We start from the raw sequence: 16,161 nt of genomic DNA, 5'->3' as shown, positions 1-16,161 counted from the left end.
TTGGAATCGCCATTATTTCTAACAAGAAGCCAGGTGAACGCTCTTCACGATGACCACCATTAATCACGGTTTCTGTGCTGTTTTAACTCTTTTTCCATAGAATTTTCCTACTGATTTTAGAGGCTACAATAGGTCTGCCCATGGCCATGTGGGAGTAAAGTTGGCCCCTTTGGCTCCTGGGCCCAATAGCAACATTAATACCTGACACTATGCCAGTTATGCCATTGTTCTCAATGGATGTAAAAGTTTTCGTAAAAATGTTGAAGAACATTAGGACAAATTGAGGAAATTGGTAATAAAATACGAAGGTTTTTTGGGAGCTCAATATTGATGAGCTGTAAATCATGTACCGAGGGTGTTCAAGATGCAGCGGAGTCACAGACGAGAAAATAACTAATTTCCACACAGCCCACTGTCAGTAACTATTTTACTTGGAAACGAAGACAACACATTAAACAAATGTCCTGTCCTGGGCTCTGTCCTGGGCCCTGTATTGTTCAACATCTTTATCAACGATTTAGATGAAGGAATTGAGGGTAAACTGATTAAATTTGCTGATGACACAAAGCTAGGAGGGATAGCTAATACTAGAGAAGAGAGAGAGAGGATTCAAAAAGATTTAAATAAACTGGAGAAGTGGGCAGCAACTAACAGAATGGTTTTTAACAGGGAGAAATGCAAAGTACTACATCTGGGCAATAAAAATGGAAAAAGCATATATAGAATGGGAGGAATATGGCTAAGTGACAGCACATGTGAAAAAGACTTGGGTATACTAATAGATCACAGACTGAATATGAGTCAACAGTGTGATGCAGCAGCAAAAAAGGCAAATGCAATTCTAGGATGTATTAACAGAAGCATACAGTCTAGATCACGTGAAGTCATTATTTCCCTCTACTCCTCTTTGGTCAGACCTCATCTGGAATATTGTGTCCAGTTTTGGGCACCACATTTTAAAAAAGACATCAACAAACTGGAGCAAGTTCAGAAAAGAGCGACCAGAATGCTGACCGGTCTGCAAACCCTGTCTTATGAGGAAAGGTTGCAGGATTTGGGAATGTTTAGTTTGCAAAAGAGAAGACTGAGAGGAGACTTAATAGCTGTCTACAAATATCTAAAGGGCTGTCACATTGTAGAAGGATCAACTTTATTCTCATTTGCACAAGGAAAGACTAGAAGCAATGGGATGAAACTGAATGGGAGGAGACACAGATTAGATATTAGAAAAAACTTTTTGACAGTTAGAGTGATCAATGAGTGGAACAGGCTGCCACGAGAAGTGGTGAGTTCTCCTTCAATGGAAGTCTTCAAACAGAGGCTGGACAGACATCTGACTGGGATGATTTAGCGAATCCTGCTTTGAGCAGGGGGTTGGACCAGATGGCCCAGGAGGTCCCATCCAACTCTACGATTCTATGATTCTATGATTCTATGATTCTATGATTCTATGAAATATTTTGTAGAAGGCTATATCCACTGTACTGGACAGCTCGGCACCCAAGAGAACTGTTTCTGTTATGTACTCTATGGGAATTTACCTGTTGGTGTGCGCGTCTGAACCGGCCCCCATTACCTTATTACACTCTGAGAGCAAACTGGTTGAATTAAGTGAGTGTAAAGCATGGGCTTGCCTACGGTCTAGCCCAGTGGTTCATAATCTTAAGAATATATATTTCTATTCCTAAAATAGTAATTACACCGCGCTATACTGGGAAAGACAAGGGTCAATATTAGACTACTCTCTGGTTTTGTGCCATTAGCAAGCCACCGTCCTTTCCCAGTGTGACGTCACGCTACACCCTGCCCCCACCACACACCGACCTCCTCAGAGTCGCTCACGGCTGGAGCACGCGAGGTAGCGGCGATCCGCACTGCTTCACTGCCCAGCAGTAGTGGTCATCACCCACCCCATCTAGCACGCTTGACTGCACCACCGACCACCAGCTTCCAAATAAGTGCCACCCCTCCCTGCACTTTACCAGCGAGCACAAGCCTCCTCTAACCCTCATCTATGTCACAGGTCTGCCTCTGCATATAACAGTCTAGTACCAGGTGCTCTTGATTTATCTAAGGATATTCAGCCACTAGCATTCGGCAAGGGTAGCCTCAGCCTCCACCCGAACCATCTATCATTATTCCTTGGTACCTTTTGGCTTTTTTTCTGATATTCAAATCTTTTTATTAGTAATTATATTTAAACCAGGATTAGGGGACATGTGCCAGCCAATATCCCAGTAACAGTTCAAAGGTTAGATGCACTTATGGTCGGATTCATTAATAAGTAAGTCTAGCAGAATCTCTTTTAACCCTTAAGGGGTTGCCCCCCCCTTTGTGTAAGATAAGCGTACTCTACTTGTTTATTTATTCATTCACTTTATTGGCAGCTACTTACATTTTCAAGACAAAGCGATCAGCCTTAAGGACATTATGTTTTTTCTATACACTAACAAGTGAGTAGCTTATTTTCTAAAACAAAACAAATAGGCTTTATTTATTTATTTATTCATTCATTCATTTATTCATCCCACTTTTTGTGCCAGCTATCCATATTTCCAAGACCAGGCAACCAGCCTCCAGGACAACTTGTTTTTTCTATACATTATCAAGTGAGTAGTCTAATACTAACCCTTGTCTTTCCCAGTATAGCGCGGTGTAATTACTATTTTAAGCTTGTCTCTTTTTAGCAAGTATTAGCACAGAACCTGTCAATCACCAGCAGCATCTGGGAACACCCAATATTTTCTTCTGGGCCAAGTGGACTAGCGCCAGTGTGTCACTCTAATATTTCTATTCCTATTTCTCAACCAAACATTCCACTCCCATCCCCGTATAAACTCAAGACACTAAAGGAAAAGTCCATACTCAACTATATGTCAGCACCTATATGTAGGATAGAATCCTTAGTTACTGAACAGCATGAAAATATAGTGACAAATCTAGGGTTTCTGGCCGTTTATTCCAGTAGGAAAACGTGGTCCAGGGAGCCAATATAACTAAGGCCTCTTTCACACATCAGGTTTTCGCCGTCAGACGCGATCCGGCGCTTTTGACAAAAACCGGATCCGGCGAAATGCAATGCCGGATCCTGTTCCCCCCCCAATGACTTGCATTTGTGCCGGATCGCGCCGGATGGCCATGCGATTCATCCGGTTTTCGCCGGATCCGGCAATGTGTCGCGATCCGGCGTCTGGAAAAAACGGCTACTGTAACGTTTTTTGTCTCCGGCGAAAAAGCCGGACACGCCGGATCCGGCGCGTCCGGCTTTTTCACACAATGAAAGCCTATGAGCGCCGCAATGCGCCTGATCCGGCGAAAGCCGGATCCGGTGGCCGGATCCAGTTTGTTTGATCTGAGCATGCTCAGTAGCTCTGCCCACAAGACATATATAAAAGCAAGACAGTGGGACCCACAACCACACCCAACATGCCACCCAAGAAAGCAACCAAGCGCAGGAGAAGGCAGGAGACCACTGCAGCACCATCAGCACCACCACCACCCCAAATGGAGCAGCAAATGGAACATGTTGAGGAGGGGAGGCCAGCAGCAGATGAGAGACGGTAATTATCAAATCCCCCATTCCTCCAAACTAGGGCCATGGAATATCAAGATATTGATTGGCCCTTTGTTTCTCTTTATTCAACAGACGCCCAAGAGATGCAGCAGCAGCAGCAGAAATGGCAGCACTGGCAGCAGCAGCAACAGCAGCAGCAATACCCACAGCCATGGAGTCTGGCCATGAACAGGACAGCACATCTTCTTCTGGGAGCCCTCCCTCGCATCGTCAGCGTTTGACGGTAAGTCTTTATTTCCAAAATCCATCATCTCTGTAATATATGTCTATTCATTGCCTTTTATTTCAAAACAGGAATCACAAGATGAAGAGGAGCTCCCAGAAGAAGAAGGAAGGGGTGGACAGACACCTGGAGTGGGCCCACAATTGGTAAGTTTTTGGCATCAAACGCAGAAACACAACATCACACTACACACAACACATAGAAATCAATGTTCTGCAGACCACACACAGCAAACAAATGCCAACATCCAAAGACCTAACATTTTTTGTTTTCTTCTCTAGTCTTCCCAATCTGGTGCTCGGCCAAGAGGTCCTCGCAGTGCTTCCCAGGGTCTTCGGCTACAGCAACGCGGCGGTCACCAGCGTGTAAGTATAAATATTTTTGCTTTGTTTTTTTGGCTTTTTTATTTCATTTCTTTTGTGGAGGCTAAGGCTAGTTTCACATTAGCGTTTTTTTGCGCAGCGCATCGGGCGCATAAAAAACGCAAAGAAAAACGCAAAACAAACGCGCGTTTTTTTAACGTCATGCGCACGCTGATGTGTAAAAAAAACGCAGCGTTGTTTGCGTTTTACATGCGTTTTTTGCATGCGTTGGCGTTTTTTATGCGCATGCGTTTTTAAGTGTGACGTTTTTTCCATTGTCTAGAGAACATTCTAGACTTGTTTCACTCAAAAACGCATGCGTAAAAAAACGCAACCGTGCGCAAGACCATGCGCACGCATGCGTTACCATAGACTTCAATGTGTTGTTTTTGCGCATTCCGTGCGCAAGCGTGCGCATGCGTTTTTTTGCCGAGACAGGGCGCACCAAAAAATCCAACATGTTGCGTCTGGCGCACCTGGCGCAAAAGACAAAAAAACGCATGCGCATGAAAACGCAAGTGTGCGCAAAAACATGCGCACGTCATGTTAAACATAGGTGCGCAGTGCGCATGCGCACGGGTGCGCACGATGCGCTGCGCACAAAAGCGCAAATGTGAAACCAGCCTAATTATGTTATTTTTGTCTTTTTCTTTAACAGCCTTCACAGCGTGCGCCCGACTCTGACGGTGAGGATGGAGGACTCGATGTGGACCACCTCATAGATCTCGTCAGAGAAAGGGAGCCGCTCTGGAATATGGCTGACCGCCGCCACGCTGACCTGATCGTTACCCGACGACTCTGGGAGGAAATCTGTTCGCTCCTTGTGGACCGCTGGGAGGACCTCGATGCTCGGGCCCAGATTAAAGAGCGTAAGTATATACAGTACCGGTTGCTTGATGTAAACCAGTGTTTCCCGAACTCCAGTCCTCGTGGTCCCCACGGATCATGTGTTCAGGATTTCTATTTACTATGGAAATCCTGAAAACATGACCCCTGGGGACCATGAGGACTGGAGTTTGGGAAACACTGATGTTGTATACTAACCACTTTGTCCTTTCTCGTTTCAGGGAACAGAATTGTGAAGCGGTGGCGGTCTGTGAGGGATCGTTTCAAGAAGGAGTTCAATAAAGAGATGCGGGCCCCGAGTGGATCTGGAGGACGCAGGAGCAAGTACAAGTACGCCCAAGCCCTGTCGTTCCTCCGGGATACAATGGTCACCAGAAGGTAAATATTACTCACCACATGTGACAAAAAAATGTTTAGATGTAAATTTTTTTTTCAGCCAGGGCCATACCATGTCACTATTTTAATTGTTTTTTTTTCTCTTTATTCCACAGCACGGTGAGCAGCACTCAGGAGCCTGCACGATTGAACCCTTCTGAGGCAATCCCTGAGGAGACCTGCACCGAGGGACACTTCGACCGCCCCGGTACATCTGCACCTTCCCAGCCTTCCCACACATTCGACCCATCTGTCCCATCCACCAGCACAGGAGCATCGTGGCCGCCTACATTACATGAAGCTGCTGGTGAGGAGATCACTGTCCCTTTACCCCACCCTTCTGCCCCTGCCACCTCTAGTACACCTGCGGGTACTGGGCGGCAGCGGCAGAGGGGTCAGGAAAAGACTTATGCGCCAGAGTTCTTGCATCTGAATGCATCTTTCCAGAACTGTCTAAAAGTCTTGTCAGAGCAAATCTCCGCAGGCTATCAGCAGATCAACTCCAGCATTCTGGAGGTGAAGACACTTCTGCAAACCATGCATTCAGAAGCAAGATCTTCGCCAAACCACACCTTTTTCAGGTCTGTTGTGGAGCGCATGGAAACGCTCTCTCCTGCCCAGCAGATGCATGTAATGCATTCATGCCACGCTGCTCTCCAGCAAGTTACCTCCCAACCTCCTCCTCCCACCACATTAGTTCCTCCACCTGCACCCCCTTCAGCCACTTTCCATCCTCCCCCTCCTATTACATCTACACCCCCTCCAGCCACTTTCCATCCTCCCCCTCCTATTCCATCTACACCCCCTCCAGCCACTTTCCATCCTCCCCCTCCTATTACATACCATCCACCTCCCCAGCACCAGCAACCTCCCCAGCACCAGCAACCTCCCCAGTACCAGCAACCTCCCCAGCACCAGCAACCTCCCCAGCACCAGCAACCTCCCCAGCACCAGCAACCTCCCCAGTACCAGCAACCTCCCCAGTACCAGCAACCTCCCCAGCACCAGCAACCTCCCCAGCACCAGCAACCTCCCCAGTACCAGCAACCTCCCCAGTACCAGCAACCTCCCCAGTACCAGCAACCTCCCCAGTACCTGCAAACTCCCCAGTACCAGCAACCTCCCCAGTACCTGCAAACTCCCCAGTACCAGCAACCTCCCCAGTACCAGACATCTCCCCACTTCCAGCAACCTGCCCCGTACCAAACTCCTTCCCCATACAACTTGCCATCAACATCATCTGCTCCTACAGTCTCTGCCCAACCCTCCACTCCACCACCCACCACCTCTTCTGCCTCCCACATGTCCACCCATTCTGTAGTTTTTTCCACACCTTCACCTCTGTTCCTTCCCCACCACGATCCCAGTCCTCTCTCCACACTCCCAGTGTCGAAGTGTCCCGCAGCCCCTCCAGCAGTATTTCCACCCCACACTACACAGATTTATAATGTGTGTATTTAAATAAAAATGACCAGTTTTATGGTTTCAAAGCTTTATTAAAAAAGTTTATTAAAATTTAAAAAAAGTTTACTAGAAAAAACATTTTTCAATAAAAGTTAAATTATTTTACACTGGTTGTCTGTCATTTCTTTCTGCGGCGAAAAAGGTTAGATACAGGGTATTTAAAAGGTAAAATGGTATTCAAAACTAGGTATATAACTGTGTGTAAATTTTAGCTTTTTGCCACAGCTGTGTTCCTGGTTGTGTTTGAAGCAAAGTATTTCACCTAAAAAGTTGTGTTTATTGTTGGTGATTTCCTAACAATGTACACAACTTTTGTTAAAAGGTGAAATACTTTGCATAAAACACAACCAGGTACACACCTGTGGCCTAAAGCTAAAAATAGTAAGACCATGACAAGATAGCCAACTTTGGTTGGCAAAGGTATATACTGTTGGTACACAATTTTGGTTAAGGGCACAAATCTTTCACACTCTGTCATCCTGCCAGTGTACTCTGCCTTGAGGTGACATAAAGTATATTGCAAAATTGTCCCTCATTACTGAAACCGTCACAGAACTTCTAGTGGTAATGTCATGGTAATCTTGCAAGGTGGTTTCTTCAGAGGTGTCCTCAATGGAAATGGGTTCCTTGCAGATAACAAAATTGTGCAGGACCACGCAAGCTTTGATCACCTCGTCCACAGTTTCTGTCTTGAGGTTGATCGCAGTCAATAGGACCCGCCATTTGGCTGTCAGAATACCAAAGGTACATTCAACCATTCTTCTTGCTCTTGTGAGGCGGTAATTAAAAATGCGTTTTGTTCTTGACAATCCTCTGCTACCGTACGGTTTCAAAAGGTGTTCTGACAGCTGGAAGGCTCCATCCCCTACACAGACAAATGGCATAGGTGGACCAGATGTTTGCGGCAGCGGTCTAGGGGGTGGGAACTGGAAGGTGTTTCCATACAGTTTACGCCCCATGGCAGACAGTTTGAAAACTTGAGAGTCATTGGAGCGGCCATAGGCCCCAATATCCACAGCAATAAATTTGTATTCCGCGTCAGCGATGGCCATGAGGACAATTGAAAAATATTTCTTGTAATTGAAATATTCCGATCCCGATCCGGCTGGCTTTACAATGCGGATATGTTTCCCGTCCACAGCGCCCAAGCAGTTGGGAAACTGACATATTTGTTGAAACTTTTCAGAAATTTCAATCCACCTCTCTGTTGTGGGCTCTGGTAAAAACTCTTCAGCTAAGGAGTCCCACAGTGCACGGCATGTGTACTTCACTATTCCAGATATGGTGGAAATCCCGAGTCTGTACTGGAAATGCAGTGACGAAAGGGATTCTCCAGTTGCAAGAAATCTGTGGAGAATTAAAAAACAATCAATTAGTTTTAAATCACAGCATTACATACCAAAACTCAGCTATAACACTTGGAGATACAAACTACCACCAACAAGATTGCAGTGAAAGTGTGCTCTGATGCGATCATATCCAATAAATGTGGCTTACCTTAAAGTCACTATCAGACGCTCTGCGGGTGAAACAGAGAAGCGGCAATAGGTGTCCGCTTTTCTTATGAGGTGTGCAATGCGCTCCACCAAGTAATCAAATTTCTCCATTTTCATCCTAACATATCCAAAAAATTTATCCGGGTTTCGTCGAAGGTCCATGCAGAGTGTAGAATAGACCCCACGCGTCATTCTCTTGGCTGTGATGGGGTGGATCCACAAACGTCGTCTACGATGCCTGATGCGCTGCTGTCTCGCTCTCTCCTTCTCCAGAACAATCACCCTCAAACGATTCGCCTCCGCTGTAAAATCCAGCAAATTCTTCAAAATATTTCCAATGACAACATCCATCTTCGCCAGTAACTTGCTCTTCTCTCCAACCTGCACTTTCTCCTCTACAACCTGTCAAAGAAGGGCTGTAGGAACACGCTATATATAGTTTTCCAGTAGCCAATCCCGTTCGGAAGACCACAAGGGGTGTTTTTAAAAACCGGATCCGGCGTAATCCGTCGAAAAACTGATCGAAAAACGGATGAACCGGATGAGACGGATCCGGTTTTGTCTGTCAAGAACAAGACGGATCCGGCAGAAAAACGGATCCGTCACATCCGGTTTTATGAAATATTTGCCGGATCCGGCGCTCCGGCACGACGCCGGATCGCGCCTGACGCCGAAAACCTGATGTGTGAAAGTAGCCTAACTAAAGGCTTAGTTGCGGCCTTGTGTCTCTTGGCACCAAAATATATTGTGTTGTGTGCACATTTGCTTAGTGCGACGCAACAGTGGGTTTTTAGCATTTCTTATCGCCCGGTCTGCTCTGAACAACACAATCAGGACACACCGGCGAGCAATGCCGAGAAGGCTTGTGCTTGATGCAGCACCTTTCACTTCACAGGTCGAGGGTCCTTTCTGTTCTTTAACAGCTTTTGCAGCAGGAATTCCCTCGCATCCGGACAGGTTCAGATGCCGGTTCAGTTCAGCCTCAATCTGCCGCTGATCTTTACTCAGACCCGTGCTGTCAAGAGGGGATTTCACCTTATGCCTCTCCAGCACAACCTTATACACTCCTCATTCCTGCAGACCCTGCTCAAGATGGCCACCTGCAACTCTCAGTCACACTTCAGTTTTTATCCATGTGTGCCAACTGACATACAGGTGACAGTCGTATGAACCTGCAACCGCTGCCATCTAGTGGCTAAAATACCATTAATTATAAAGAAACAAATCTATTGACAACAAGTACACAGATTATTCAGGAGTGAGTATAATTACATTTCTCTTCAATTATACCGCCCAGGTGAGCTGACACACATCTCACAGGGCCATATCCACTAGGGAAGTGAAAAACATAGACAGGCATGGGAATGCTAATAAAAAAAAGTAACGGGAACTTGACATGTCTTCCGTGTCCAATAACCCACCAGCATTTATATATTTTTTGCTAAATTCCATGCCTAACCAGCCCTTTATTGTGTTTGACCCCTAAACATGTTTTAAAAAAAAGGTCTTTATACACTTTGTTTTTCATACGCAAATTAGGCCTTCAACTAGTCCATGAAGCACTTGTGTCCCCAAACTAGTGGTCCCTCTCTGCATGTTATCACCCATGATAACATGATTTGCAAGAGCTGTTGTCATTGCCAGAGCCCAGCTAATGCTAAATTCCTAAATAGTTTTTCTTTTAATATTTTGCAGGGTAACTTTAACAAAGTCATTCATTCATGTAATTTCACAGTAAGTACACCAGCCACATATGATCTGCAACCTATTTAATAAGGTATAAAGTATATATTGTGAAATCTAATGACAGATTTCGGAATGTCTAAAATAACCTTTATTTTAAAAGTCATTAACAGTCAGAAATTGAGACTGTGGGAAAAAAATAAAACAATGCAAATAATTGGAAGATTAGCCAAATATAAATATAAAACCGCCTGAGCCAGGATTAATTATAATTGTCCCTCTGTTTGTTTTGGTCTTCGTTCACTTTAACTTGTGCTACATGTTACATACAGTTGTGGCCAAAAGTATTGACACCCCTGCAATTCTGTCAGATAATACTCAGTTTCTTCCTGAAAATGATTGCAAACACAAATTCTTTGGTATTATCTTCATTTAATTTGTCTTAAATGAAAACACAAAAAGATTTGTCCTAAAGCCAAATTGGATATAATTCCACACCAAACATAAAAAAGAGGGTGGACAAAAGTATTGGCACTGTTTGAAAAATCATGTGATGCTTCTCTAATTTGTGTAATTAACAGCACCTGTAACTTACCTGTGGCACCTAACAGGTGTGGGCAATAACTAAATCACACTTGCAGCCAGTTGACATGGATTAAAGTTGACTCAACCTCTGTCCTGTGTCCTTGTGTGTACCACATTGAGCATGGAGAAAAGAAAGAAGACCAAAGAACTGTCTGAGGACTTGAGAAACGAAATTGTGAGGAAGCATGAGCAATCTCAAGGCTACAAGTCCATCTCCAAAGGCCTGAATGTTCCTGTGTCTACCGTGCGCAGTGTCATCAAGAAGTTTAAAGCCCATGGCACTGTGGCTAACCTCCCTAGATGTGGACGGAAAAGAAAAATTGACAAGAGATTTCAAGGCAAGATTGTGCGGATGTTGGATAAAGAACCTCGACTAACATCCAAACAAGTTCAATCTGCCCTGCAGTCCGAGGGTACAACAATGTCAACCCATACTATCCATCGGCGTCTGAATGAAAAGGGACTGTATTTTAGGAGACCCAGGAAGACCCCACTTCATACCCTGAGACATAAAAAAGCCAGGCTGGAGTTTGCCAAAACTTACCTGAAAAAGCCTAAAACGTTTTGGAAGAATGTTCTCTGGTCAGATGAGACAAAAGTAGAGCTTTTTGGGCAAAGGCATCAACATAGAGTTTACAGGAGAAAAAATAGGCATTCAAAGAAAAAAACACGGTCCCTACAGTCTAACATGGCGGAGGTTCCCTGATGTTTTGGGGTTGCTTTGCTGCCTCTGGCACTGGACTGTTTGACCGTGTGCATGGCATTATGAAGTCTGAAGACTACCAACAAATTTTGCAGCATAATATAGGGCCCAGTGTGAGAAACCTGAGTCTCCCTCAGAGGTCATGGGTCTTCCAGCAGGACAATGACCCAAAACACACTTCAAAAAGCACTAGAAAATGGTTTGAGAGAAAGCACTGGAGACTTCTAAGGTGGCCAGCAATGAATCCAGGCCTGAATCCCATAGAACACCTGTGGAGAGATCTAAAAATGGCAGTTGGAGAAGGCACCCTTCAAATATCAGGGACCTGGAGTATTTTGCCAAAGAAGAATTGTCTAAAATTCCTGCAGAGCATTGTAAGAAACTCATTGATGGTTACCGGAAGCAGTTGGTCGCAGTTATTTTGGCTAAAGGTTGTGCAACCAAGTATTAGGCTGAGGGTGCCAATACTTTTGTATGGCCCATTTTTGGAGTTTTGTATGAAATGATCAATGTTTTGCTTTTTGCTTCATTCTCTTTTATGTTTTTTCATTTAAGGCAAATTAAATGAAGATAATAATACCAAAAAATTTGTGTTTGCATTCATTTTCAGGAAGAAACTGAGTATTATCTGACAGAATTGCAGGGGTGTCAATACTTTTGGCCACAACTGTAAATAATACAGATAAAAAAAGACAAATGCCCATCAAATTAAAGAAAGATATGGAAAAGAACAAAAATAAAGAGTTAGGGCGCGATTAATTAAGACAGATGTAGTGCATCTGGTACCTAGAGTGTAGTGCTGCCAGAAAAGTGCGCCAGCTGGAGATGCACTAAATTTGCAGAGCGGATCAAAGGACTGGCCCATCCACATCCCACCCATGCTATGCCCATATTGGCGTAACTGGCTGAGATTGCCACATAAATGACGAATGTCATGATATTTTTGCGCAACTTCTGAGTTGTACAAAAATCTTGCAGTTTATTAAGGCATTTATATAAGATTTGTGGTGTAAACATCATTATGAATCATCCCCTTAGTCTTTCCTTTTGCTCACAATTGTCGATCCACTGGACCAAACATATAGAAAAGAACTTTACACAATTACATGCTACAATCACATTTTGTATGTTTATGTCATATAAAATGTCTTTTTAGAATTCAGTGTCTATTCCCCATGCATAACAATTCTAGATCATGTTTGTAGACCTCTGTAACAATTCTGGATCCTGTTTGTAGACCTCTAACAATTCTGGATCCTGTTTGTAGACCTCTAACAATTCTGGATCCTGTTTGTAGACCTCTGTAACATTCTGGGTGATATTTTTAGAACTCTGTATTGTGCAAGCCCTCTGTTATTCCTAGTTTATGTTGATTATTAAATTAAGAACCCGGTGTTAACTCTTGGGGGTGAGTCCCTGCCCAATCTAACACTATACAATCAGAAGTGAAGTTTTCAGTCCATGTAGGGGCACACCCCTTTGAGAACAGGCATGGTTTTATCCTTTTGTTAATTTATTCTCCATTTTCTAGGAGGAATATCAGAAAAATAGTTCAGAGTTGGTCAACACAACAATCCAAAAATTCGGTTGCAAATTGCTATCAAAATTATTCATCCCTCATCTAAAATTAGGTTTATTAGAAAAAAATGTAATTAATCAAATGCAAACAATTTACAGGGGTTATTCAGGATTTTTATTTTTCATTATGGGTCTAAGATCTAACAGGCAGGTAGTTGTGAGCTACCTGCCTGTTGTGCCCAGCGTCGATCTCTGCCGGCACCGAGTGGTCACAGTCTGCTCCTGACAGTGATTCAGCTGCTTCAGCTTCTCTTCCACTCTGTTCTGTTGCTGGACTGTGTCTGCCAATGTCATGCTGATTGACAACTAGCTCCTTTAGTAGCTAACTCTGGGAACCCAGTTGTCAATCGGAATAATGTCGGCAGTCACGCCCCATTGACAGATAAACCTTAAGAGCTGAGCTGCGTTGCTGACATTGAGCTGCTGAATTGCTTGCAGGAACAGGAGATTGGACATGATGACCCTGGAGGGCTCTTCCAACTCTAATATTCTATGAGTCTGTGATTCTATAAGTTTGAAGAACTTTTACAAAATTCCAATATTTTCTTTAGAGCAAAGTAAGATTCAAAAACTTTTTCAGTGTTTTAATCTTTCCTTTGCACCCAATCTTCCTAGCTGTAACTGTGTACACCATAGATTACTTTTAGTCATGTGGCATCTGAAGTCTTGAGTGATGCTCTGGCTGTCATATTCCATCACTCTTAGTATGCAGCCTCCCAGATTGGTATTGTTCTTCCCAGCTTTTTCTCTGGATGGCTTGCCCAAGCTTCTAACAGCACCTGTCAAAATAGAATGTGCAATGCGGTAAATAACCAGCTCACCTGTCTTGGCTGGTGGTGCATAGGAAGCACGGATACCGTGTAGTCCAACGTGAGAATATCAAAAATTGATAAAATTCCAGCTTCCAAATATGAACAAAATTTATTTAGGCATAAAATCAAGGTCGACAGACAGACCACATCAGTGCAGAATGGCAATAGCAGTAGCAACCCGTTTCGAACAATCCGCTGTTACTACTGCTATTGCCATTCTGCACTGATGTGGTCTGTCTGTCGACCTTGATTTTATGCCTAAATAAATTTTGTTCATATTTGGAAGCTGGAATTTTTTAAATTTTTGACCTGTCAAAATACCTTGGGAACTCCTTGCAAATTAATGGCAGGTGCAATAGATAACATTGTGCATGTTTTATTTCACAAACATGTGTCCACTCATGATGGTTTCTTGGCTACACATGCGCAATATGTCAGCGAGAGCATGTTCTGTAAGAAACAACAAAACACGATCATACCAGATGCAGCCTATAGATGTTATCAATCATTTTTTACAACTGGGTCTCATGTTGATTTCAAATATATTTGACCAAAAAAATATCAAAATGGCCACCCAGTATGTCCTCTAATGTTACAAAGCTCTGGCTCTTTAGAATCATTCCCCCTTTGGTGGCGTTCTGATGGTTGTTCGTGCTCTCTAACCATAAACACATGCCTGAAATTCTGTCTGAACTGATTCCCAACAAAGCAATACAATAAAGGGTTAATGCAACTATTAGAAAATCCCAGGCAAATGCTCAAAGGCATAGCAGCCTCGAGAAAGGTCTTAATTCTGCAGTCATTAATAATTTCCATTCTCGCTAGGACATCCAAAAACGTCAGTACATGGAACGGCATCCAACAAATTAGAAAGCATACAACGATGGCGGTGACAATTTTCAGCACACGATCTCTGGTCTTCTTGTTTAGTATGGTTCCATTCGTCTTTTTCAGATGTAATCCAATCATGATGTAACAGGTCAGAATAATGGTTATTGGAAAGCTGAAGCCAAGAATGGTCTTCAACAAAGCCATGGCCACACACCAGCTCGAATACTCTTCAGTGGGAAAGTCCATTATGCAGCCATGGACACCAAGGTTCTTGATGTAGTAAGTATTCCAGAAGTAGAATGTAGGAAGTGTTGACATGATAGCTAAAGCCCAAATGATAAAAGCCACAAAAATGGCTTGATTTAGTGTCCTCCTTTGTGACCGGAGAGGATAAACGATGGCCATATACCGATCAACACTCATACAACTAATGAAGAAGATACTGGCAAAAATATTTAGAGTTAAAAGAGAGCTTGATATTTTACACATTACCGCCCCAAACATCCAGTTTAAACCGCAGGCATAATATGTCGCCCAAAAAGGTAGCGTCATCAGGAATAGCAAGTCGGCTATAGCCAGGTTTAAGATGTAAATGCTTGCCGCAGTTTTTAAGTCTCCTTCTAGACAAAGGACCGAGATGACCAAACTGTTCCCAATGAAGCCGAAGATAAAAACGAAAGAGTAGAATGCAGGGAGCAGATCAAGCTGATAATCCAGAATAGTGTTATTAGGACAGGACGATGGCAGAGACTGGTTACTGGTTACATTTCTAGTCGTTTCCTGCAGTTCTTTGATCATCATGGAGGAGACTTCTAACGTTTCACCTTTAGCACCATGTAACAACCTGAGAAATATAACTATAGTGTATAAACATATATCATTTGGTGCCAAGAACTTCAATTAGTCATAGAAGAAGAGACAAGTAGCACACACCTTTTAACTTCTTTTATGGAATGGATGATTTCGTTGTTTGAAACTATTATTAAATGTGCACAAATAGCAGCAGCAATTGGATTTTTGGAGCAGCAACCTTTAGATGACTCTTATGTTCTATAAAAAAGCCACATACAAAGTATTGTAATTAGAGTTGAGCGAAACGGGTCGAAAAAATTGAAAAGTCGTCGACTTTCGCCAAAGTCGGGTTTCATGAAACGAAACCCGACCTTAGCGTGAGGTCGGCCACGAGGTCGGCGACTTTAGCGCCAAAGTCACATTTCAAAAGATGCTTCAGTGCCCTTTTTGCAGCCAATCAGGATGAACGGACACTGTGGGCAACGTGATGACATAGGCAGTGGTCACCACCATCTTGGAGAAGGGCATGCAAGTGATTGGCTTGCTTTGTGGGGCGTCACAGGGGGTATAAAAGGGCGGGGACGCCGACCGCCATGTTACTCATGCTGATCTCAGAATAGGGAGAGCTGCTGATGATTCTGTAGGGAGAGTGTTAGGCAGGGAAGAAGATACCAAAAACTGCTTCTGCTGCTAGCGATTTTGCCTGTACAACACACCAGTCACTGTGCAGTGCAAGGTGAGGCTATATTTTGGTGCATCAGCTCTGTTGGTTATTAGGCTGCCTTTTAAGGCTACCTGGTAGCTGCATTGCTGTGTGCCCACTGCTGAGCAAACTGC

At 43.7% G+C, this 16,161-nt stretch overlaps 1 protein-coding gene across 1 annotated transcript; it reads right to left on the bottom strand.

The window, feature by feature from the left end:
- Positions 1–12,499: 12,499 nt before the first annotated feature.
- LOC141048183 (type-2 angiotensin II receptor-like) lies at positions 12,500–15,350 on the bottom strand. The gene is made up of 3 exons (XM_073543643.1): positions 14,298–15,350; positions 13,711–13,790; positions 12,500–12,643 (listed from the first exon to the last, which is right to left on the bottom strand). Exons 1-3 carry the CDS (start codon positions 15,331–15,333, stop codon positions 12,500–12,502), a joined length of 1,260 nt encoding a protein of 419 aa, XP_073399744.1. The 5' UTR covers positions 15,334–15,350.
- Between the last annotated feature and the right edge of the window lie 811 nt (positions 15,351–16,161).

Source organism: Dendrobates tinctorius, unplaced genomic scaffold, assembly GCF_039654945.1.
Source record: "Dendrobates tinctorius isolate UK_male_01 unplaced genomic scaffold, ASM3965494v1 ptg000133l, whole genome shotgun sequence".
NCBI lineage: Eukaryota > Metazoa > Chordata > Amphibia > Anura > Dendrobatidae > Dendrobates > Dendrobates tinctorius.
This window is presented reverse-complemented; position numbering and strand designations above follow the sequence as displayed.

Bases quoted from the DNA above. Each gene is read 5' to 3' on its own strand.
- LOC141048183 (XM_073543643.1), bottom strand. From the start codon at position 15,333: ATGATGATCAAAGAACTGCAGGAAACGACTAGAAATGTAACCAGTAAC. The intron at 13,791-14,297 runs GTAACATTAGAG...CATATTTGGAAG, and splicing joins TTCTAAAGAGCCAGAGCTTT to CTGGAATTTTATCAATTTTT. The intron at 12,644-13,710 runs GTGAGCTGGTTA...TGCACAATACAG, and splicing joins TGCACCACCAGCCAAGACAG to AGTTCTAAAAATATCACCCA.